Source organism: Nilaparvata lugens, chromosome 6, assembly GCF_014356525.2.
Source record: "Nilaparvata lugens isolate BPH chromosome 6, ASM1435652v1, whole genome shotgun sequence".
Classification (NCBI taxonomy): domain Eukaryota; kingdom Metazoa; phylum Arthropoda; class Insecta; order Hemiptera; family Delphacidae; genus Nilaparvata; species Nilaparvata lugens.
Window position 1 is genome coordinate 44,890,118 of NC_052509.1, and position 25,530 is coordinate 44,915,647.

The window sequence follows — 25,530 nt, forward strand, 5'->3', positions numbered from 1 at the left end:
CTGAGTTAGAGAATTGATTTCAATAGTGTTGTCTTTTTGTTGTTGCAGAAAAACGATGTGGCCACCCAGCCGTTCCTGTAAATTCTAGGGTGAGCCTGAGCAGCGACTCACTAACGCCTGGCACTTCAGCCACCTACACCTGTGATATAGGATACGAATTATTCGGGTAAGAGACAACGTTTATCATTTTTCATATTATTAGAACCAAAATAACTCTGGAGTAATAATTTTCTCAATAATGTATTTTTTCTTACATACAAAACCTTCTTTCTATACGTTTAACTGAATGATTTGTGTAATAACACACAATATGAACCTGTAGTCGAATCATATTTCCTTGAATCGTATAGTCAAAAGTGAATCTTTATAGTCAAAAGTGAACCTTTATAGTCAAAAGTGAATCTTACATTATAGGCTAGAACTGTCATAAATGTGAGAATTTCATACTAGGCTGCATTAGATAAATTTTTCAAATGAAATAGTTCATTAGTTTAATGTAACTATTTATTCAAAAACGTCAATTGCTGTTGATTTCTTAGAAAATACATATTCGTATAGGTCTACTATCCTCCCTATTTTGAATTCAATCACAAATATCGTAAACTCCTTTCTTAAAACTCGAGTTTATTATAATTAAATATATATTCTATTATACACAGAAAGTATATAATGTAAGATAGATTAGATTAACCCATTGACCTACGATTTTTTTGTGGTGAAATGGCCAAAATGGATCGATTTTTTTATTACTGAAAATCATTTCTAATGCTCTATAACTAATGGAAAAATAATAAAAATAAATTCTACTCACAATATTTCACAAGTTTTTTTTATTTTTAGAAGTCCTGTTTTATAAGAACAATATAAAAACGTGTAGTACCCTTTATTAAATACTTTAAAATAATTATTTTAACGACTAGTTTTGACCATTGGTCACTTTCAAGTAAAATTTAACTGATTTCAACTTGAAAATGACCAATGGTTGAAACTAGTCGTTAAAATATTTTAGGCCTAAAGTATTTAATAAAGGGTACTACATATTTTTATATTGTTTTTATTAATTTGAATAAAGTAGCCCATGTGAAGTGGTTTATGAAATGTAAGATAGTGAATTACATTCTATAATCTCTGATTACACATCACAGAAAATTTAAAAGAATGAAAGTTATGCTGTCAATATAATATGTGACGATTCTCAAAGCAACTGTGTTACTGATGAATGAGAATGAATCACTCAAACTCTGTTTGACTCCAAGACTGAGAAAATCTCAAATAAATGCATTTGTTTATCACACTTCATACATTATTGTTAATCAACTCAAATTATCACGTTCTTTTCTTTTATTCATTTCTTCAACTCTTTTTACCATAACCTGAGTTTACTAATAAATTTCAATTATTTTTTTCTCCCAAAATTTGATTTCTATAAAATCTGTCTTCGCTTTTCAGGTCATCTAGTATTACCTGTTCGGCGAATGGTAACTGGGTCGGAGAGCTACCATTTTGCGGTAAGTGTATATAACTTGTCGAAAAACTATTCATTTAAAAAAACCGATACAGTATAGCCTATAATTCTGCATGGGAAAAATGAATCTCAATCTATTATTACTAATTTTCTGTCAGTCATGAAATCTATGAACCATATTGAATCGATTTTCAATGATGGTGTGAATTGATTCAGTAGAAAAACTCATTTCCTCTGGCCAGTTGACCTAGTCATCTAGGTACGCTCGATGATAATACGAAATGTTCAGTCAGTGCAGTCAGTTCTAAGCAATCAATCCCGTCCGATGAGTTTGCATCTTATTCCACGGACAACTCTAATTCAATTTTGTGTCTGCCTTTGTTGCCTTTTGTTACCCCAGCACGATTCAATCATCAAAGAACTCGCTCTGTCACATTCGTGAATTACCTTTTCTGTTTTCTGTTATCCTTTCGCAGACAGAACGGTGTCAATTTGAATTTCTGCAACTCACATTCATATATAGTAATCGATTACAGTGATCTTAGCTGTCTCATGCTCTGATATCCTATGTATTTGTATATGATGTGATAATGGTATTCCGTATGTAAGTATCCAGTTCAATTCTATTTTAACTTCATGCTTCTTTAATGTGTTACCGGTACTGCTGTAGTATTTGTATTCTGCATTGTACCGTATCGGTATTGATAATACTAATATTCTGGTATTGTACATGAATCTGCTGGATACAGACGTAATAACAAGTGCACCGTGAGCATTAGCCTACATGTGTAGCAAAATTACAAATTCATGATTTGTTCTGTTAGTAGCCAATGTCCAATGGTATTCTATTTTCCGATTATAGTCTTACAGGCTATCCTAGTATATTTAGGATTCACCCAATGAGTGGAGGATATTCCAGGCAGTAATCAAACCTCAATGATACGAGATGTCATGAGGAATATATGAGTCCAAAACAGTCGAGTTTTACCAAACAAAATATGCATAGAGGATAGAGCAACTTGTAGCATATATGTGTTAACCAATGAAGCATACCGTAATATTATTTTTCAACACCCAGTTTGAATGACTAGCTATAGAAGAGAATGATAAATGAGCAAGCTTTGATCCAACCTGAAACAAATATTTCTCAATTCTATTCTGAGTTAACAATCCTAACAAGTGTAGGTAAGGTTAAATAAATGATAGAAATAAATACATTTTTGACTGAACCCCTACATTTTGAAACATACGGATTAAATAATTTAGTTGAACATGCAATGGTTAAGCTTTGAAGGATTCTATTTGGTTCGTCCTTTTACTGACATTTGGCTAAGTAAGGCTTCTTCCTATATCCGGTGGTCCAGTGCAATGCATAGGTCTTCATTCCTTCCTTGCGCAACATTAACACTCGGTTTTGTAAGCGTATCCTGAACTAACACATTTCTCGACCTTTTTAAATAGTCTAGGCGGCTAGTGTGAATGTGCTAACGGGAAGTCAGCGACTATCCAATTAAAATATTCAAAGATCAAACTACAAATCTCAAAAATAGTGATGTGATAATTCAAACTTGCTTCCTCGATGATGAGATTGCGGATCAAAATTTACAAATTCAAAATTGACCGAAAACATTGTTTTTACCATCCACAACTAAAATATAAAAATAATAACATGCGAGTCAAAGATTTCAACTGTAATTAACTGATACTTTAACTCAATACAGGCCAAGTTATGGACAGGCTATCAGAGGATTAGAAATATAACATCAATTTGTATGGCGATCTTTCGGGCTGTTATTCAATAGAATTGATTCATTTGGATGAGTTATGACCACATTAATTTTTCATTACCATATAGTATTATCAACTACTGTTTCTTTATTCCAAATCCTTGAATATAACAAAACTGTTGAATGCCTAGTTGAGCGGAAAACCATCCCAAATCTATGTTAAAGATACGAACTAAGATCAGATCCCCATTTTCCAATGCGATCATTCATCATTTCTTTATTATATTCGGTAGCCGCACAATTTCTCACGCCATTCATAAATTATTTCTAGTACTAATATCCATAAGAACAAAACAAAATAGAGGCCAAGGTTGAACTTGTTTTCTTCACAGCTCTGTTTATAGTCTAATACAAAATTCTAAATATTCCAATCCTTGAGAAATATCTTTTTCTTGTGAACATTGTTCTGAAACCATTATCCTTGGAATTGTAAATGCAGGCTATTCATTCAATGAATGCTGCTATTTATTTAAAGTGATCTTCATACATCATGTCACCAGGTTTAATTTGTTCTATCTGATTACCACATCAGATAATGTAATCCCGCTCTTTAAAAATTGTCGAGTTTTACAACAGGCTAATAAAATTATTACTAGCTTCTAGCAGAGACAATATAATAGTATTCATCCTCTATGCTTCTAGTAACAGAGAATATCACCATAGAATAATAATAATAATTAATAGATATTATTATAACCATAGAATAAAGATATCGTTTAATTTGTATGATCTGTCTCTGATATTACCCATTTAATGTGTGATAATAGTTCTTTCTCTTAGACAAAAGTCCATCCAAAGAATTTGAGTTGGGTCCACTACTATATCTACTCATAAAATCATTTGTACTAAATCTTTCAAAAGTAGAACGGTGACCTTTGAGGTCACACACAACTATAGTACATGCTATGAGCATTGAAGCATTAAAATCCGTGTGCAAAGCCCCAAAAGTGGTATCGTCTAGCTTGAGACGATACAGCGATACACCCACAAAGTAGTAAAGTTCCGTTAGATGTATGGTGGGAGGGTTGTCCTAGCCCTAATGTAGGCCAGACTGGCTACCGGATGGTCATAAACATTCACAAATATTGACCTCAGACAATGTAAATAACTAGATTCTTTTACGAGCTCTTATAGTTTCAAATTGGTTAGTCCTATACCTACCTATAGCTAAAAGGGAGTTGGGTACTCCCTGAATTTTTTCTGTAGAAAAAACTTTCACTTCCTATGATTTTTTTCTATAGCCTTCCATGTATGAGATACCTTGGAGAAGAAGAGATAAGGAAAATTAAAATCCCGGAACTTCAATTATTCAACTACTACAACTGTTGCTATTTCATTTCAATTCATAATTTTTTGTTATCTATATACTATATTATTTAAAATCATTTCATGTTCACTGAAGTAATTCTAGACGATTGGCCAACTTGTGGAGGGAGATTAGATTAGATCTGATTTGTAGATTAGATTAGATTCATTTATTAGGCTATATTCAAATTCATTCATTAAAAAAACTTATTTACAAAATAATAGAGTAACAATAATATAAAGAATATACTCCCTTCGTGGATGATTTGTCCATATGCAGGGAGGAGTCGAACTAAATCAGACATTTAAAAAATACACTGGATTGAATTTAGGAAATTATGATACTTAAACATAGCTTGAATTGAAAGTAAAATATGAAAAAATATATTTATATGATTGCAGTATAAACATACAAACATGATAATAATTAATTTTAGCTCAACGGCGCTTAAGGGTTTCACTCGGCAGTCATAACTTTATTTTAATATTGTGTGGGGGATAAATAAAAATCATAATAATAAGGATAAATATGTGAAATAATATGCTGGCATTTTCAAAGGAAATATTCATCTATAAGGCGAATTTAGGAGAGCCTCCGAAGCCTCTGCCCCAAAGTAAAATGTAAAATATTATTATATTATATTATATAGTTGATGTTTGAGAAATTACAATTCCAGTTTTACATGCTCTATCTCAAGCTGTTTCTCTATGCTCAGAAATTGTAAGGGGCAAGCAACACGAGGCGTTTTTTCAATCGGTACGACAGCACAGGAAGTTCTCCGATTGGTTGATTGGATTGGTGTATCGAGTGAGAGCTTTCTGTCCAGCCAATCGCTTCGTGTGGCTTGGCCCTTAATCGTAGTTTGAGAAACCTCCAAATTAATTATTGATGTAGCCTGCTATGTTATATGCTATTCCATGCTCAGAAAATAGAAATACAAGTCTGCTGTATTGTGTTGTAGGCACAAACGTGGCACTGAGGCGACCGGCGAACCAGTCGACGACGGTGCGAGGGGGATCGGCGGGCAACGCCAATGACGGAGAGACGACGACCGTTCACGACGGACGCCGCTGCACCGAGACGCACAAGGAGGCGGCGCCTTGGTGGCAAGTCGATCTGCTCCGCCCCTATCCCATCCGGGTCGTCCGCGTCACCACCAGGGGTTGCTGTGGTCAGTCAAACAAACGAGTCAATACATTTTTACACTTAAATTTATTTTTCCTACAGTTACGTTGAAAAGTGGCCATTGCTGCACTGATTACAGAACGCAAAGAATCACTTTTCCGCTCTAGTGCGGGAATAGTATATTTCGCACCTAGGGCCGAAAATGAGATATTTCCGGCTCGAAATCGGTTTTTAAGTCCGAGGCCGTAGGCCGAGGACTAGAAAAGATTGAGAGCCGGAAATACATTTTTGCCCATGGTGCGAACGCTATTTTTCGCCACACCAAAAAAAAACTTCCCAATATATAAGAAATTAAAAAATAAATAAAATTCAAACAGCCTATTTTGATAGTTTGAATCTTGGTTATGACAACTTTCACTGTCAATTAATTTCAATATTACTAATTAATAATTTACAATAGTGACAATATTTTTATACTATTAATATTTCGAATAATTGTTTGAATTTTTATAGCTCGCGCTTTGCACCTGGTGCAATATCTCATGGATAGATGGATGAATAGGATTTTCATTACTATTTTGAAATAATGTGATTAAAAAATTAATATAATTGCATATTTCACAGTTTTGTCTCAAAATATATCTAAAAAATTGATTGAAATTTAAATTACGGTAACTAATATAAAAAATAGCTAATAAAAGTCGAAATTCATCGACAAAAAAAAATGTCACTGACCGAGGTTCGAACCTAGATCATGTTTGTAATTCACTGAGATTTGAGTTCTGACGCTCTCGGCCATTTCATATTTTTGATGGAAGAGGCCTGTAAGTCAGGTAACGTATGTAGGCTACTATAATATAATGTAGGCCTATAGCGGTAAACTTGAAGCCGGTTTGCCGGCATTTTCACAACAAAATATTGCTCTGAAAATAGTTAAATCATAGAGAAAACATTCGAAGATTCAATCTTGAGTGGGCCTAATGTTTTCTCTATATGGTTTGATATTGAAGAAAAATTATCTAAAAGTTTTAATAATGAATTACGGAAAAATTACTAGGAATTTTTCAGTCAAGGCTGAGTTTCACCAGTAGGCTTACCTTAAACTTTAAGATCTCTGCTGTATTTTCCTATTATTATTGTTGATTGTATTGCATTAAGAAGTGGAATTCGATAATAAAAAGAAACAATTATTACTCTACCTCACTTTTAAATATTGATACAATTATTGTACTTTGATTTCAAATTCGATTCTTCACTTTTAAAGACTTGCGATACTTACCTTTCTGACAATGGACAATGCAGCCAACATTATATTGTTGAGGCTATGGAGATATCATCGTATTCTATTGTTTGATATCAAAAACACAATAATAAATATTAATTATGAAACAGTAATTCATAAAATATATTATAGACATGATACCGCGATTCACGATACATAATTATATAGATTATTACAGTCGTTATGAGATTATCTCTATGATTTTTGTGAGATCGGACACGATCAGCTGTTATTCAAGATCATTTTACAGCCCTAGGGCCGTAAAGTTTTACCGGCCTGGTCGGTAAACAATCACTTTCGGCCTCCATATGACGCACGTAAACCAGATTGTTTTCCGACCAGGCCGGTAAAACTTTACCGCCCTAGGGCTGTAAAATGACCTTGAATAACAGCTGATCGTGTCCGATCTCACAAAAATCATAGAGATAATCTCATAACGACTGTAATAATCTATATAATTATGTATCGTGAATCGCGGTATCATGTCTATAATATATTTTATGAATTACTGTTTCATAATTTAATATTTATTATTGTGTTTTTGATATCAAACAATAGAATACGATGATATCTCCATAGCCTCAACAATATAATGTTGGCTGCATTGTCCATTGTCAGAAAGGTAAGTATCGCAAGTCTTTAAAAGTGAAGAATCGAATTTGAAATCAAAGTACAATAATTGTATCAATATTTAATACGGCTTCAAGTTTGCTGCTATAGGCTACACTATATTATAGTAGCCTACATACGTTACCTGACTTACAGGCCTCTTCAATTAAAGACATGCAATGGCCGAGAGCGTAAAGGCGCTATACATCAGAACTCAAAGTTCAGTGAATTACAAACATGATCTAGGTTCGAACCTCGGTCAGTGACATTTTTTTTTGTCAATGAATTTCGACTTTTATTAGCTATTTTTTATATTAGTTACCGTAATTTAAATTTCAAACAATTTTTTAGATATATTTTGAAACAAAACTGTGAAATATTCAATTATATTAATTTTTTAATCACATTATTTCAAAATAGTAATGATAATAATAAATTTCAGATCAACGGCGCTTAAGGGTTTCACTCGGCTGTCATAACTTTATTTTAATATTGTGTGGGGAAAAATAAAAATCATAATAAGGATAAATATGTAAAATAATATGCTGGCATTTTCAAAGGAAATATTCCTATAAGGCGAATTTAGGAGAGCCTCCGAATCTCTGCCCCAAAGTAAAATGTAAAATATTATTATAAACCGATGTTTGAGAAATTACAATTCCAGTTTTACATGCTCTATCTCAAGCTGTTTCTCTAAGCTCAGAAATTGTAAGGGGCAAGCAACACGAGGCGTTTTTTCAATCGGCACGACAGCACAGGAAGCTCTCCGATTGGTTGATTGGATTGGTGTATCGAGTGAGAGCTTTCTGTCCAGCCAATCGCTTCGTGTGGCTTGGCCCTTAATCGTAGTTTGAGAAACCTCCAAATTAATTATTGATGTAGCCTGCTCAGAAAGTAGAAATGCAAGTTTGCTGTATTGTGTTGTAGGCACAAACGTGGCACTGAGGCGACCGGCGAACCAGTCGACGACGGTGCGAGGGGGATCGGCGGGCAACGCCAATGACGGAGAGACGACGACCGTTCACGACGGACGCCGCTGCACCGAGACGCACAAGGAGGCAGCGCCTTGGTGGCAAGTCGATCTGCTCCGCCCCTATCCCATCCGGGTCGTCCGCGTCACCACCAGGGGTTGCTGTGGTCAGTCAAACAAACGAGTCAATACATTTTTACACTTAAATTTATCTATTCGTTTTATTTCTTTACAAAGGAAATTTCCTGCAAATATCTTAAACCTATGAGATGATTTATTTTAATACGGTTCAAATGTTTCTATCAGAGTTGATTTTTCATGTATGGGTCAATGGAGAGATGATGAATAGCTGAAATTAAACTTGAAACTTAAATTTTACACTCAATCAATAAATCAATGATTACACTTAAATTTTTATTTGTAAATTTATCAATAATACATTATTGAAAAGAGATGATTTCTGCTAAGATGACAGCATAAAGTGGGTTTCAAGATTCCAATGAAGGGCAAGACATTTTCTACTGTGATTAATGCATTTCAAATTGTTTATATTTCTCACCACTACACCCACTAGCGAACAAGTTATCTTATGCCAGTCGATTCATTACTTGTTAGTAGATGATTAAATTATTCTCCTCTCTAATGTTGTATTTTCAGGGATCGGAATGAATTCCAATAACTTTTATGAATTCATCACAATTCGACCCTAATTTTTTTATTTTCTCAGTAGTTGTGAAGTTAATATTGTGGTAGTTATCCATACTGAATAAAATAAAAGGTGGTTGTACAACTTCTAGTATTTTTATGTAGTCAATTTTTTCCATATAAATATTAATAAGACAAAGACAGTCTGATAATTTCTCCTATAGAGATCAGAATACAACATTAATTTATTTAACCGAGATAACTTACGTAGGTATATTAATCAAGGGATGGGTCATCTAATCTTGAGTCAATAACAGTTTCTATGTCTACAAGATCGCTAAGAATGTAAGCTTATAATAATTCATCGTACATGATAATTTTTTTTTAAAGACATTGCAGATTGTATTCATAATAATAATGTATTACAGTATTAGAAGACCACATATATGCTACTCTATGCTGCAATATTGATAACTAATGAAGTATTTTTCATTTTCAGGTCATCAGCCTCTTCAAGACATAGAAATTAGGGTAGGAAACAGCACTTCGGAACTACAAAGGAATCCACTATGTGCCTGGTATCCAGGTACCATAGGTAAGGCCAATTCATTTCAATTCAAGTACCGACTTGATACTCACTGAATATCAATATCTAGTTTTACTGTAATTATTTTAAATAGGTACTGGAATTTGTATGGCGATATTGATTGAAGTGTTATTTTTTTTTCAGAGGAAGGAGTCACCAAAACTCTCACCTGCGCTCGTCCTCTCATTGGTCAGTTTGTGACGCTGCAACTGATTGGTGTCGAGGCTTCTTTGTCACTTTGTGAAGTTGAAATATTCACCACTGATGGTCAGTAACTAAAAGTTTCGAAACGTTTCTATCATTCCTTAATCATTTGAAATTCTCAATAGAAAACATAATACTCCATTTACAAGAATAACTATATAGAGAGGGATATATTCACACTTGAAATAGAAGTTATTCAAATAGGAGTGATGTCCAAGGGTTTAAAACTATTTGAGATCTTATTCGATTAAAGCAACAAGCTTTGCAGAAAATCTCATAGAACTTTCAAAGTTTTCAAACAAGAGCAGCGATAGGCTAAAGAATCATAAGTTATAAAATACTGTTGTAGGCTACTTTCTATCTTCTATAGAAAAAATACTAGGCTAATGCAACATAAGTAATTGAGTTTGTGAAATATTATTAAATAAAGTAATTCAATAACCTTTTTATTGATCTGAGTGAATGGCATATTCTGTGATGTAACTTCTGCTCTGGATAATACAAGTAAATATATCACATATCAATAAAACCGAGATTGCAAGTGTACGTACTAGATTACATAATACAGCAGTAATGCGGTAATGATTGTAATGCATACTGTGAACATTATGTACGGTACCTCGATAACTATTCTATATGGTGAGAAATATCAATAACGATTCCTCAATAAGCATCAATGCATATAGTGAGTTATTCAGAGCATGAGTGTAGGACATTGTCCTTTTTCCCATGGGTGTACAATCAGTAATGTAGGTTTTGTCTTTTTATAAAATGAGACGTTGCTGAATCACTGTGGCGTCACTTTCTATAGTCTGAACGGAAACATTTTATAAACTGAAAAATCAAGTTCTTATGTTTTATATTACACGGTACTTGATTGCAACACAATAATGCTCAGATTATTGCATAGCTCAAGTAGTTATCAGTTCACTTAATTTTTTTTTATAAATTAAAGAATGGCAGTCTATTTTTCGATTTTTTTTTTGAAAGTTACTCACTTTAACAACGTGATCTTTATCTTTCGGCTGGGTTGCAATCTTCGTATGGTCTATAATGCATAAGAATTTTTTCTTTTTTCTTTATATCTGGCTCTACAGTCTTGGGTGGACTTTGGCCTCCTCAAAATAGCGCCTCTCCATTCGTCTCTCTTCTGTGCACTCGTCGCAAGTTTGCCACACCCAGCACACGGAGGTCGCCAATCACGACGTTCAGCTATCTTGTTCGTGGTCTACCTCTCTTTCTCGTTCCAACCAATCTTTCTTGCAGCAGTCTTGATGGCACCCTCTCATCACTCATTCTGGATAAGTGTCTAGATCATTTAATCCTTCTGGCTTTTATGAATCGCACCATATTTCCTGCTCCAAAATAGCCTCGTCCATCTCACTATTGAATCTGGCTCTCCACACTCCTTCGTCACATGTTGGTCCCCAGATTCACCTTTACGTTTTTCTCTCGAATGACCTTAATAATTGCTCATCACGGTTTAAGATAGTCCATGTTTCGGATTCATAGGTTACAACTGGTCTTATTAACGTAATGAACATTTTCACCTTTGTTTTCCTGGATATTAGTCTGCTTTTTAATATGTTCTGATTAGCTCTTTTGATTATGCTCTGTTGTGCAACATCAGTATTCGATAATGTATTTCTTTACTGGTCTTATTTTGTCTGCTGTCAGGGTTACTCCAATGTATTCAAAATATGATGCCTTCTAGAACACAGTCATTAGCTATTATCAGATTACATACTTGCTTTCTTGTTTGATTTGCAGACATTCTCATTTATTTCGTCTTCAAGACTCATACACCTGTCTTGCCTTTCCATTTATTTTGTTGAACATTGCTTTGAGGCTGTCTTGATTTATTGAGACAAGGACTAAATTATCTGAATTACCCATCAGAAAATTTAATAAAATTCAAGTGAATTATAATAGCAGTAAGTGATGGGATTCAAAATTGATAGTTTAACAAATTGAGCAAATGAACGATTCGCTATCAGTATTGGTACCTAAACATGAAATTTGTAATTCTCTTTCATATTCGTGTGCCTCCTAATATTATAATAATTGTGTTGCAGAGTTCTCGAACGACAGGTGTGCGCCGACAGGTGTGGGTGAGGAGGCACAGATCGTAGCGTTCGACCGCACCTGCTACGAGTTCAGCGTCGCCAAGGGCGGCAGCTTTGAGGAGGCGCGCGCACAGTGCCGCAAACATGGCGGCGGCGACCTGGTGCATGGCCTCATGGGAGTGCACAACGCCTTCCTATTGGCCGAGCTCGAGCGTCGCAAGGCCAGTCTCAAGACACAGCTGGTCTGGATCGGCGCCCAAAAGGAGCCTGGCTTCACGTCGCGCACTTGGAAATGGGTCAATGGTCAGTTAATTATTATAACCAGTCTGTGAATAATTACATTTACCATAATTCAATACAATATTATATAGAGATCCCCGGTTCAAACTCACTCACCAAAAGTTTTTGACCAGGTCACTCTCGTGTTCTCGTGATGGGCACATTTTTATTATTACGATTATTATTATTATTATTATTATTATTATTATTATTATTATTTTTATAATAAAGCACTGAATGGGAGAGAAAAACTAAGGATACTCCTTGTACTATTTCTCTACCAAATTTAGATAATATTATTTTAAAAGTCCGAAATGAGGTTATGATTCCACTTTTCTGAAATTTAGTCCGTTTAATCGTCAGTCCCGGCTGAAGTATAGAATTCGTAAGGCCCATTGACGGCATCATCACGTCTGAACTACTCAACTGATCAACTTGGAATTTTGCATATAGATTCTTATTTTACCGTGATGGTTATAGGCCTATTTTATATCCTTCAAGATTCTAGTAGGTCAAGTTTTAATTAGACCCTTGCGGAGCACGGGTTACCTGCTATTTATTAATACAATATGTTAATAAGACAAATGTGAAATGGAAAGATATATACACTGTAGTACCCGTTTATCACCTTTTTACCTTTCGATATTTCTAGAGAGTCCTCATTATCGATTTTCTGTAGAAGGTTAAGACTGTATTTATCGGCTTCATAAATTGTTTCGTTTCATTTTTTTTCATTGAAATATGTTTAACTTTATTCTGTAAACTAGGCTATATAAACTAAGCATTGTAATCAATTTGTTTATTTTTGTGGAAGATGTGTATTTTTGTTTAGATTGCTTAATGGCATAAGATAAAACTTTTTTTATTTATGTAAGTAGCTCTATATAGTACTTGAAGCAGCTGAATCGTTTTTCTTATATATTTTCTGTAATTCATAAGACGAACCACTCCTCGACGCAGGCCTAGCCTAATGAGGAGTGCACTTGATATTTTTTTATGTTTTATGCTTTGTAAAATTGTACAATGAAGTGAATAAAAGTTATTATTATTATTATATTATTATTATAATAAGACAAATGTGAAATGGAAAGATATATACACTGTAGTACCCGTTTATCACCTTTTAGTCCTTAAAAACACAATAACTTCTTGAAAGGGTATTAAAGGGAGTTGAAAGGGTTTCAACTTGGTGTCCTAGGCTGGCGACTTGCTGGGACTAACACCTGGTGTCGGCCACCAAAATCTGGTATCCCTAGTGTGAAGGACGTAATAAGAATAACTCTTTATCACCCTGCGACTTGCTCGTTCACCAAGAGTGAGGGAGTGAGGTACCTAGCGTTCTCCTCAATCCAGGTGTCCTTGTCCCCCATCCTGGTGCTCCAATGTAATACGAGTCTACACAGTAGATGTTTTTCCGACGTTATTTGAATTTATTCATTTATATTATTGTCAATTTATTGCTAATAGAAGTTTCCTATAATCGATTAGGATATATCGCCACTTCATTATTGAAAATGTATGATTAATGGCTACATCGGAAAACAATGTCAAACAAATGGAAGGGTTGATAAAATGAAGAAATTTGCATCAATGATACATTATAATATGTGTAAGATTACAATGCTAAAAAATTATTTTTTTCTCCACCCACGTACATTACAGTGAACAGTGAATGACTTGTTAACAGAACTATGAACCACCTTATGTTTTAGGGGAGGTAATCGGGAAGCCATCATGGGGTAAAGACCAGCCGAATAACTACAACGGAGAGCAGAACTGTGTGGTTCTAGATGGAGGCAGAAATTGGCTTTGGAATGATGTTGGATGTAATCTCGATTATCTACACTGGATTTGTCAACACAGTGAGTAAATTAGCAATTTCATTCATCTTCTAATTTTTTCCACCTTATTCAGCAGATAAAAAGTTCAGCAGTTAATTAATTATTGCGAAGTTAATTCAGCAGATAAAATAAATACCACCAGAAAATATGTTATAACTAATTTTGGTATGGATTATATTGTTCCAGCTTACCTGAGGAGGCTAACAGCTCTCCAGTGCAAATTTATTATTGAGAAAAAATAATTGTAATTCTTTTCAAAATTTACCACATTTGTAGCTTCTGGTTATAAAAATTGGAATTTTTCAAAAATTTGGATCCTGTACATTATTATACGTATTATCTATACGGATTATTTCAGTGAAAAGTAGGAAGAAGATTCAGTCTCAATTTTTCTTTTGCTGATTTGCCCAATTCAATCAAAAACGTGAATAGAATTATTATTTTTGTAAATATTGTGTGGCTCTTTACATCAATAGAAAATTGTAGAAATGTTGACTATGGGAATACTATAAATTACCCCACATAAATCTTCAATTAACTGTACTATGAAACCATTTTCTCAAACTGTATTTTATAATTCATTGCAACTTCAGCTTATATTTTTATATAATGGAAAATTCATGATAGTTTTGATGTATGGAGAATAGGAGATTCTTCCATATCATTCTTCTCCATAACTGTTCTATACTACTACGGGTTACATCACACATTCAGCGATTATTGTTATTCATTCAAATAAAAACCGGAATTCTACTATAATTCAACAGATAGTCCAGGCAACGAATGCTCAAATAAAGGTAGAGAAGGAAAAGTTAGGAACACAAATTTCAACTTCACAGCTCTTTTAAGGAAAGTAAGAGGATTAACATATCAAAAGTCCTCACCCCTACCCCCTGTGCTAAAGGGGTGGGGGTGGTTTGAAAGAACCATTTTTTTTTTCATTTTTCGCATATATCTCGGAAACTATGCATCTTATGAACATTTGTAATCTGTGCAAAATTGAAGCTTACTAAATTACAAACAAGTTTTGTCCTTCACATTTTTTCCATATCTCTCATAGTTTCTGAGATATCCGCTCTTGAAAGTGAAACTTTTTTTGATAAAACACTTCTGCCTCCATTTTTTCCATCTTTTCGGCCTTATAATTTTCGAACGATTAATGAAAAAAATCCGTGCTGATTATGAGATGATAGAACATCAAATTATCTTCAATTTGATGTATATTTTCACTATTTCACGAATTTCCCTACGACTGTTGCAGCAGTTTTAGTTTTGAGTGTCTTTGTTTGGTAGGAAGTTTAGAAACAACCCCTGTGTTTAGTTCCGCAGACGTTCCAATAGGTACTCAATATGAATGTTTATACTGAAGCACACTGCCAATTTACAATGACAGAATAGTGTGATATTCGAAGAAAGTCACTTGTTGCAAATCTTGAGATTTGACACTCGAAACTAAAGCTGCTGCAACAGTCGTATGGGAATGCGTGAGATAGTCAAATTATACATAAAATGAAAGATAATTCAATGCTTCACAATCTCGTAATTAGCACATTCTTGTTATATCAATTGTTGGAAAGTTATAATACTTGAAAGAGCGTGGTAATCCCGTCCTGTCCCCAAACCTATGGATTGGGGTACACTCGAGGAATTTAAACCAGAGAAATTTTGATGACAATCATGAACAGATAAACCAAGTTTCATAACAAGATCTTTTGTGATGAAATTGGCAGTACTACCAGAATCAATCATTAAACAAACACCAATAAACGAACCAGATGAATCTTTAATAACTGCTTGAGCAGTACCTAGAACAACACTCGTTTTAGGAATTAAACTAACAATTGATGACTTATCAATAACATTATCAGTGATACCACAATGCTTAGAAGAATTTGAATTCTCAACAACATTCATAGTGCTATCAGTTTGAGTAATCGAATCAACAGATTTCGATTTCAAAGCAACTTTAGAGATGTTATCAGTAGACTTCTGATAACGAACAGGAGAATTCGAACGGCTATTATCACTACTACAAGGATAATGAAGTAATTTATTATGCATACGACCACAATAACACAACGATTTAGACTTGCATTGGTTTACAGCGTGAAATTTGGAGAAACAATTGAAACAGACTCTCAATGATTTAATAAATTCATTCCTAGCTTTTGGATCTCTTTTCAAGAAAGCAGGACATTTGAATAACGAATGATTCGTTGAGTTGCAAAATGAGCATTTTGTTTCAGCACTATCATTCAATTCACAAGTAACTAAGCTGCTTTTATTTCGAACGCTGTTGTCAGCCTGAGTAGATAAGACAACCTTTTTCTGAAAATACTTATTTTGCGGCTTTTCGATAGATTTTTGTTCATTAACAGACGGCACATCAGATGCAGATAATTGATAAGATCTAACTCTCTTATTCACGAAATCAATCAACTGTTGACAAGAAGGAAAGCTCTTATCAGCTACCTCGAGCTCAAACGATTCACGTGATATTTTGTCTAATTGATGAATATCTAATGAGTACAAGATATAATCAGCCAAATCAGGAACTTTCAACGATTTCAGAGTGGTAATACTATCACCTACTTTAACAAGAAAATCTTGAAGCGATTGTAACGAAGGTTTAAATGGGATTGAACTAGTTTTCAAAATCTCATTTACGTAGTAGTTAGCTAGCACCCTATCACTTTCATAACGCTTGCATAGAGTTTTCCATGCCAAATCAAAATCACTACTTATCTGAAAAGATTTCACTACTCTGGCTGCTTCGCCATTTAAACAAATTATGCAAAATATGAGATTTATGAACAGGAGAATAATATTTATCATCCACAATCAATGATGAAAAGATATTTTTGAATCTAAGCCAGTCTGAAATATCAGAGCCATCAAACGGTTTTATTTCAGTTGGAGGTAATATCATGTTCAAACGGGGAGAATGAGAGGTTGAAGTTGAGGGTTCACTTTTCTCCTTTGGTTTCTCATTTTTCATTTGATTCAATTTATCACGAGCATTTATTATTGCACAGGATAAATTATCAATAATGGTAAGTGATTGATATTCAGGTTCTTTAGTAGGTTCAACTTGAATAGATAATTCATTGATTTCATCTAAGAGTGCAGAATATTCTTTCACAGTATTTTCAATAGATATGCTTCTTATCAAAAATTGAGATTGAATTTTAGGATCATTGATGTCCTTCAACAAGTCATAAGCTTGTTGAACACGGCTAAACAAAGTTTCTTTCTTTTTCACTCAAATAGTTAGCAAGGCTTGTGGGCTTGCCATTGTAACTAAGTAACTGATTAGATAAACAAGGAGATTTGGAAAGGAAATTTGTAACTGGATTCAACATGGATATCAGTGCATGTATCAACAAGTAACTCTACTATTAACGAATTGAAATTTAATTTGAAAAATAAATCTCTTGGAAATAGAACATATCCCAGGCCTGGTTGGACCATGTGGTCCTCTGGGCCGGATATGTTAATAAGTGGAGGAAAAACTGGGTTTTCGAAAATGCATCACTTTACAACATAAATATCTTGAAGAGTATAGGATTAATCGGGAACCTCTACCAAACAAAACTTGTAGGAAATTGATTAATAAGCTTCATTTTTATGTAGTTTATTATGTCAATAGAACACATTGTTTCCAAGATATAAGCATGTAAGTAATAAGTGGAAAATACAACTTTCAAACCACCCTCATCCCTTCAGCACATGATGTAGGGGTTGGGATTTTTGATATGCTCACCTCCAAACTAGTCTCAACAAAGCTGCGAAGTCGAAAATTGTGTTCCAAACATGCCCTCCAAATTTCATTGTCAACTGATCTAGTGTTGCTGAACAGAAAATTTCACTCTCAACACTAAAACTGCTACAACAGTCATAGGGAAATGCGTGAAATAGTGAAAATATACATCAAATTGAAGATAATTTGATGTTATATCATCTCATAATCAGCACAGATTTTTTTCATCAATCGTTCGAAAATTATAAGGCCGAAAAGATGGAAAAAATGGAGGCAGAAGTGTTTTATCAAAAAATGTTTCACTTTCAAGAGCGGATATCTCAGAAACTATGAGAGATATGGAAAAAATGTAAAGGACAAAACTTGTTTGTAATTTAGTAAGCTTCAATTTTGCACAGATTACAAATGTTCATAAGATGCATAGTTTCCGAGATATATGCGAAAAATGAAAAAAAAAATGGTTCTTTCAAACCACCCCCACCCCTTTAGCACAGGGGGTAGGGGTGAGGACTTTTGATATGTTAATCCTCTTACTTTCCTTAAAAGAGCTGTGAAGTTGAAATTTGTGTTCCTAACTTTTCCCTCTATAATCTTTCGTTGACTGGACTAAGATAATAATCAACACTCATTTCAGTAACAGTAGTTTACAATTATCTTTATAAGTAGCTGTAGTTGTGCTATCCAATAACTATGATCGTTCTTGGTGATTTATGACGTTCATTCAGAATGGAACATCAAGACGTAAACAATAATCCAGTAATTAAGATATAGAAGGAAACACTAAATTTATCTAAAACGCGGTGTTTTGCAGCTCCTGCCCTCTGTGGCAGCCCAGACAAGCAGGTGAACACGACAATCGAAGGTACTGACTACAGCGTCGACTCGGCCATCACCTATCGCTGCCCGGAGGGTCACCTGCTGATTGGCTCCTCCAGTAGAACTTGCTCCAAAGACGGATTCTGGACGGGCATGGCTCCCACTTGTAAATGTAAGTCACTAACAATGATTCATCATATTAATAACTCCAACTTCGAAATACAGGAATACAACGTTCTATTGATTAACAAATAACAAGAATCATTCATTATTCATTCAAGTTACTCTAGCTTTAAACTATAGGAATATAACGTAATATTGAATAACAAATAACAATTATTATTCATTAAAGTTTCTCTAACTTTAAACTAAAGGAGTATAACGTTATATTAAATAACAAATAACAAGGATTATTTGTTATTAATTCAAGTTAATAAACTCTAACTGTGAACAATAGGACGCTATATTATTGATTAATAAATAACAAAGATAATTATACATCAATCATTATACAACCACCTTGAGCAATATTATTATGTTGTAATGATAAGTGACTTGCTCCCCCGTGATATCGCAGTGAGAAGGACAGCAGGTCTAACACAAACTTGTATCTGCATTTTTAAATGCGTTGATCCGACTCTACTTGAATGTTGTTCATTTACGATAGCGTACCTACCTACACTGTGAAGTGTTACCAACAACGAATTGATAGAGAAAATATGTCTAAAACACTTGTAAATTATAATAAGATAGCCTCTAAGAAATTATAAAAGTAACTTATTATTATAGTTTTGCACTTCTAAATACGTTTCAGTATTTAGTTTTATTTTCTAATTTCACGTGTCTGTGGTATTTGTTCTTATGGTGGCAAACTTTTATCAAACTCGTATGCTTTATCCCATGTAAATGAACTTTTCATTAATTTAATGAAGTACCGTAATAATAATTCATATATCTATCTCCATATTCTCCATTTACTGTACTGAACAACTATATCAAATCATGATGAAACTACCTCTCTTGGTGATGAATGAAATCAAGCCTAAACTCTTCCCAATACCTGTTGCAATATAGATAATAGCATAAATGTTTGGAAAAGTATATCGGTTGATTCTGGTATAATATTAATTATGACTTATAAACAATATTAAAGTAGCTAGTTTCAAACAGGAAATTGTTTTAAAAGGAGATTCAATTCTATTTTCTTGTTTTTCACTGAATAGATATAGACTGTGGAGAGGTGCCGACCATAGAGCACGGATCCGTGGATTATGTCGATAAGCGCACCACTTACAGCGCTGTGGCCAGATTCTCGTGTGGCATGAACTACACTCTGAACGGAGCCAAGGAGAGAACATGCGGCGACCAAGGCAGCTGGACTGGAGAGCAGCCTCAGTGCTTGTGTAAGTTCTACCTTCTACATGTTTACAATCTGAATTGAACAATAAACTATTATGAATGTCTTCTGACACAGTGTATGGTGAGATGTAGGAATTTTTAACAATATCTTTGTGCTTTCATTATAATCATTAATGTCTAATACAGTAGGCTATAATAATAATAATAATAATAATAATAATAATATCAATGTAGCTAACCACTATATAAAAAAACATGTTAATAAATTCATTTATACTCTCGAATATGACGAGAATTCTGTTTCAGAATCACCGCGCTTAAAATGTAATATACCAATAAAAGTGTGCTAGTGTTAACTTTAATGAGAATGAGAAATATTGTTAACATTCAATTTACACTTGTCTGTTGCAAAATTTATATTGGGCCGTCCGATTTTGAATAGAATGAGATAAGATATTTTTATAACACATGTTCAGAGAATATAAAGAAATACAAAAGGAATAAAGAATAATAGTATTGTAATGCACAATTCTGAAAACTTCTGACTTCTACCAAATTCATTCAATTAATATTCTGGTGTCAAAATTTGGGAGAGAAACAGCTTTGAGATAATCCGCTCGATTCTCTCCCCCAATCATTGATTTGATTATGTATCTCTATAATAAATGAATAAATGAATGAATGAAATGTAACTTCCAAACAAAAACTATACACCATGGTTTTGCAGTGATACAGTGATGGTTTTGGAGGCATATATGATATTGCAATTATACTTCTCATTGAAAAAATTAGGTACCGTACTCTTAGATAAATTACATTCGAGAATCGATTTTGGATATTTACAACAGATTCAATGATACATTGTAGGGCTACAAACCTTGATTGGTTTCAACAATGAAGCAAAATAAACTAATACTTGCTAGCAAAGTGAGCGATTTTGTGGATAAATTTGTCAATTATGGATATTTTCAAACTGAGACAAGGTGAAGATGAAGTAAATAAAATTTCTTCCACAGTCGATTGGTGCCCCGAGCCACCCAAAGGGGAAGGAGTGACCGTCTCTGTATCTGGCAAGAAAGCCGGCTCGACCGCAACGTATTCCTGTGAACCTGGATTTATTCTATTTGGACAACAGGTGAGCCTTACCTCCATAGAGAAAGAATAATGGAGACAAATTTCTCTATTCTTATTGTACGGCCTTTCATTTCCATGAGAAGGAAAATGCTATTTCTTTTGTCATGAATTCTATTTATCTTGTTGAAAAATAATCCCATGAACATTTTCTTCAAACTAGTTTATAAGAAAACAAAAACTGGTTTTTCTATTTTATATAAAAAGGTTTAAAAAGGGTACTACGGGGTTATTTTTAAACTAACAAATCAAGTAGCTCTATTTATTTGATTTTTCAGTATGAATAAAGGATGGATTCCATCTCATCTTTATTCTCCATTCCCAATAAATACTTGACAGATCAAAAAATAATTTAATACGGTATTATTGTCGACATCAGCTTTGTTTCTCGATCATGACAAAGTGTTGTCTGAAATATAGAATTATTTGTATAATAATAAAATTATTGTTTCATTGGATTAAGAAATATTACTCAGTAAAATAGAGAATTTATTTTTCAGTTTTCGATAGGTAAATACCGTTAGTTAAAGTGTATCGGTAGGATTGTATACAGGTGAGAATAAAAGTTGATCACTATTGTGAACCTTGTTCACTATTCTCCTTGAACTATGAATCCACTTATTATCTCAACATCACTTCAGCCATCACCCACTCCTTTTTTCAAATAGAATTAAGAAGTCACTTTCCAACATTTCGACTTGTCCTGACACAAACTTTTCTAGAGAAAAATTGCTCATTAGCATCTTTAGACTATAGGTTGCAATAACAAGACAGAAAAAATATATTCCGGTTTTAGTCGTCAGCTTTTTCTCCATGACAAAGTGTTGCCTGAAATATTGAAATATTTATATAAAGTTTGGTACATTGAATTAATTTGGTATAAAGCTTTTGACTCAACAAGTTAACACAAACTTTTTGACAGCTACAAATTTGTTTGCGTATTTTGAGTTGACAAACACAACCTCTTTTGACAATAGGTTTTGACGTGCGGCTTGGGAGGTGAATGGTCGGGAAAGGCACCGACTTGCAAGTTCGTGGACTGCCGAGCGCCGCCGAACATCGACAACGGCAATTACGTGCTGCTTAACGGCACGACCACACACGGCAGTGTGGCGCAATACTCCTGCGACGAAGACCACTGGCTCGAGCCACCTGCCAGGGGCAAGATCACCTGCATGCGGGACGGCAAGTGGTCCGACGACCCTCCTGCTTGTGAATGTGAGTCTTTTCAAGTAGATTGATTTCAGGATTCGAAATGAAAACACGAAGATATATGAATGTTTTATAACACAGTGTAAAAGTATAACACAAATCTATTACTTGTATAATCATGTTTGCATTTTTCTAAAAATAAATTCGTTCTATAAGAGTATTGTCCTTATGGCTTGAAACAATTTAGAATGTAGAACATAGATTTTAAATGTTATCAATATACAGTATATGGATGAGTGAATTTAGTTTTAACAGACCAATACTGATGATTGATTTAATCAACAATGAATTTCATGATAAGGAATGAAAAAAAGACGTAATAAATAGGTAATTAATGTAATAATAATAGTAAACGTATATTATTTATTTTTATAATACTCGTCGAAAATGGACAGATCTGTTCTATTGGATCGAGAACTCTTTTCCTGGAGAATAGAAAGGATTTTAGTCCTTATAGCAAATACAATAAAAATCTGCGTACAAGCATGATAATTCAAGCTGAATTCTAACCCTGTTGAAGAGTGATAGATTTTCGGAATTTTTTCATTGTATTGCGTTCTATAATATAGTAGGTATTATGTGTGTTACTGTATATTATATTGAACTTTGTATTTTTTTTTAGTAATTGTCTGCCCAGAACCAGACGTTCCTGACGATGGATACGTTGTTGGCTATGATTTCAACGTACACTCGTCGATTGAGTATCACTGCGAAGCGGGCAATATGCTGGTTGGAACTCGCACTCTCACCTGCAACACGCAAGGAGAGTGGAGTGGCGATCCTCCCAGGTGCCAATGTAAGTTCTAAAACTTTAATTAGAATTAACTTGATAACATTAATGCTACCGTATTTCCTCATTTCAAAAAATGTGTTTCAATTCTATTTTGTCATATCATTTGGGTCAGAATTATATGTAACAAATCAATCAACTACTAATCTACTCATTTCCTAATCATGAGATTTTTGATTGAGAATATTATTCGAAGCATTTCAGAAGCATTTAATCATCCCCACTCCAGCATGAATTTACAAATGAGAAAGTACAGAATTAGTTAAAATGGTTGTCCATCTGTTAAATGAACAATGAGGTTGGGAAATTAATAACTTAATTGTTGAAGTTTTGAAGTATTGATGTTCCCATCAGAGAACTTACATATAAAGTTAAAAAATGTTATTTGTTAGCCTACGTATCATCTAGAAATCCCCATTATAATAATAATAATTACTTTTTAGATAAATTACTGAGATGTTTCATTAAGTTTACATCAATACTTTTATACTTCATTATTGCAATGATAACTTGACGTTTCCAATAATGACATTACTGACGACTTGCACGATAATGTCATCTAAAAGTCATTATTATTACTTATAGAAACTTGATCCATCATAACTTTTCAAAAACGTTATAACTGTATTTTTATTTGATTTGCAGACATAAACTGCGAAAAAGTGCTTCCTATGCCTTACAAATCAGCAAGTCATTATAACAGTATACAAACTTACATGAATTTATTATTATTTAAAAGTTGTATACCCGTTTTTCTATTCGATTTGCAGACATAGACTGCGGAAAGGTGCAACCGATGCCATACGGATCAGCGACTTACATAAACACGACCACCTACCTGGGCAGCGAGATCGTCTACTCGTGCGTGAAAAACTACAAACTGGTGGGAGCGACGCGGCGGTCGTGCCAGGAGAACGGCCAATGGAGTGACCAGTCGCCGCGCTGCGAAGAAATCAGATGCCCTGAGCCGGTGCTAGCCGCACATGCGATTCTGTCGGTGACCGGCAACGACCGGGTCTACGGACGCACACTCATCAAGACAGCCGACTCGGCCACCTCGGTCGCCACCTACAAGATAGGCGCGCTCGTCAAGTACAGGTGCGAGCGAGGCTACAAGGTCATGGGAGATCCTCTAAGCACCTGTGAGGACTCTGGTCACTGGAGTGGCGATGTGCCACAGTGTGTTTGTGAGTAGCATTCATTCTTTCAAGTAAGATTCAATAAAACTATAAGTTTACATGTCAAAAATTGTAAATAATGTCCATTGAATCATGTAAAGCTTTATCAGTGATCAGTTTCCGAACCTCTGTCGAACCTTGAAATCAATATTACCTTGAACCTTTAATAACTATCGCTCTCATGTAATGACTGCAAATACATATATAAGGCTCCACATCACAGTTTGTAATAGCGTATCGATGGAAAATGATGATTCACTTTATTACTTCATTCACTCCATAGTAAAATTCTTACAAAACAACAAAATAAAAATAATCAAGTGCACTCCTTATTAGGCTAGGCCTGCGTTGATGATGAGTGGTTTTTATTATTCATACATTTTCCTGAAAATACACCAATTAATCACAAGGTATTTATAAAGTAAGTACGTGTATAAGTATATGTATTCACAAAGTAAGTATACTAGTCCTGCGTCGATGATTAGTTTTTATTATTATACGTATATTTTATTATGAGTAGTTTTTATTATTATACGTACATTTTATTATTATATTAAATTTTATTATTATTAGTTTTTATTATTATACGTACATTTTTCTTACAGTTGTCGATTGCGGCATGCCGACACCTCCGGCCCACGGCCGCTTTACACTGGCGTCGAATGCCACTTACTACGGCGCGGCTGTCCTCTACGAGTGCGACAACAACTACGAGCTGGATGGATTCGCTCGCAGGCTCTGTCTCGAAAATGGCACCTGGAGTTCAGACACGCCTTCCTGTAAAGGTACTCTATCCTATTTTCTACCGTTATAACTAATTATCGAATTATTTTTGTCGAATTAAATTTAGTTTTATTCCAAAAAACTTTTTTCACTTATAGGTATAGTAGAAGTACCTATGTTTTTAAAAAAGGTTCAATGAACATATTCAGGCTTTAAAATAAAAAAATACTACTCGAAAATCAGCGTTAGCTGAGCATTTAATTGAAAATAATCATAATTATATCAATATAAATTCTAATATGAAAATATTAAGCATTGGTAATGAAAGTAATTGACCGAGCAAAGTGATGTCTAAAATTCAAGTCGACGGTTTGGAATTTCTCTTAATGTTTAAAT

General features: G+C 34.2%; 1 protein-coding gene across 1 annotated transcript in view; it reads left to right on the forward strand.

Moving 5' to 3' along the window:
• The window catches only part of LOC111056924 (sushi, von Willebrand factor type A, EGF and pentraxin domain-containing protein 1), a 103,699-nt gene that overhangs the window by 71,673 nt on the left and 6,496 nt on the right, over window positions 1–25,530 (forward strand). Inside the window, exons 2-15 of the mRNA XM_039430881.1 lie at window positions 49–166; window positions 1,450–1,508; window positions 5,520–5,729; window positions 9,689–9,784; window positions 9,920–10,042; window positions 12,055–12,348; window positions 14,037–14,186; window positions 18,737–18,913; window positions 19,965–20,144; window positions 21,117–21,235; window positions 22,209–22,449; window positions 23,066–23,239; window positions 24,004–24,420; window positions 25,017–25,196. Coding sequence (XP_039286815.1) covers window positions 49–166; window positions 1,450–1,508; window positions 5,520–5,729; window positions 9,689–9,784; window positions 9,920–10,042; window positions 12,055–12,348; window positions 14,037–14,186; window positions 18,737–18,913; window positions 19,965–20,144; window positions 21,117–21,235; window positions 22,209–22,449; window positions 23,066–23,239; window positions 24,004–24,420; window positions 25,017–25,196 — 2,538 coding nt within the window. The remainder of the gene's footprint in view (window positions 1–48; window positions 167–1,449; window positions 1,509–5,519; window positions 5,730–9,688; window positions 9,785–9,919; window positions 10,043–12,054; window positions 12,349–14,036; window positions 14,187–18,736; window positions 18,914–19,964; window positions 20,145–21,116; window positions 21,236–22,208; window positions 22,450–23,065; window positions 23,240–24,003; window positions 24,421–25,016; window positions 25,197–25,530) is intronic.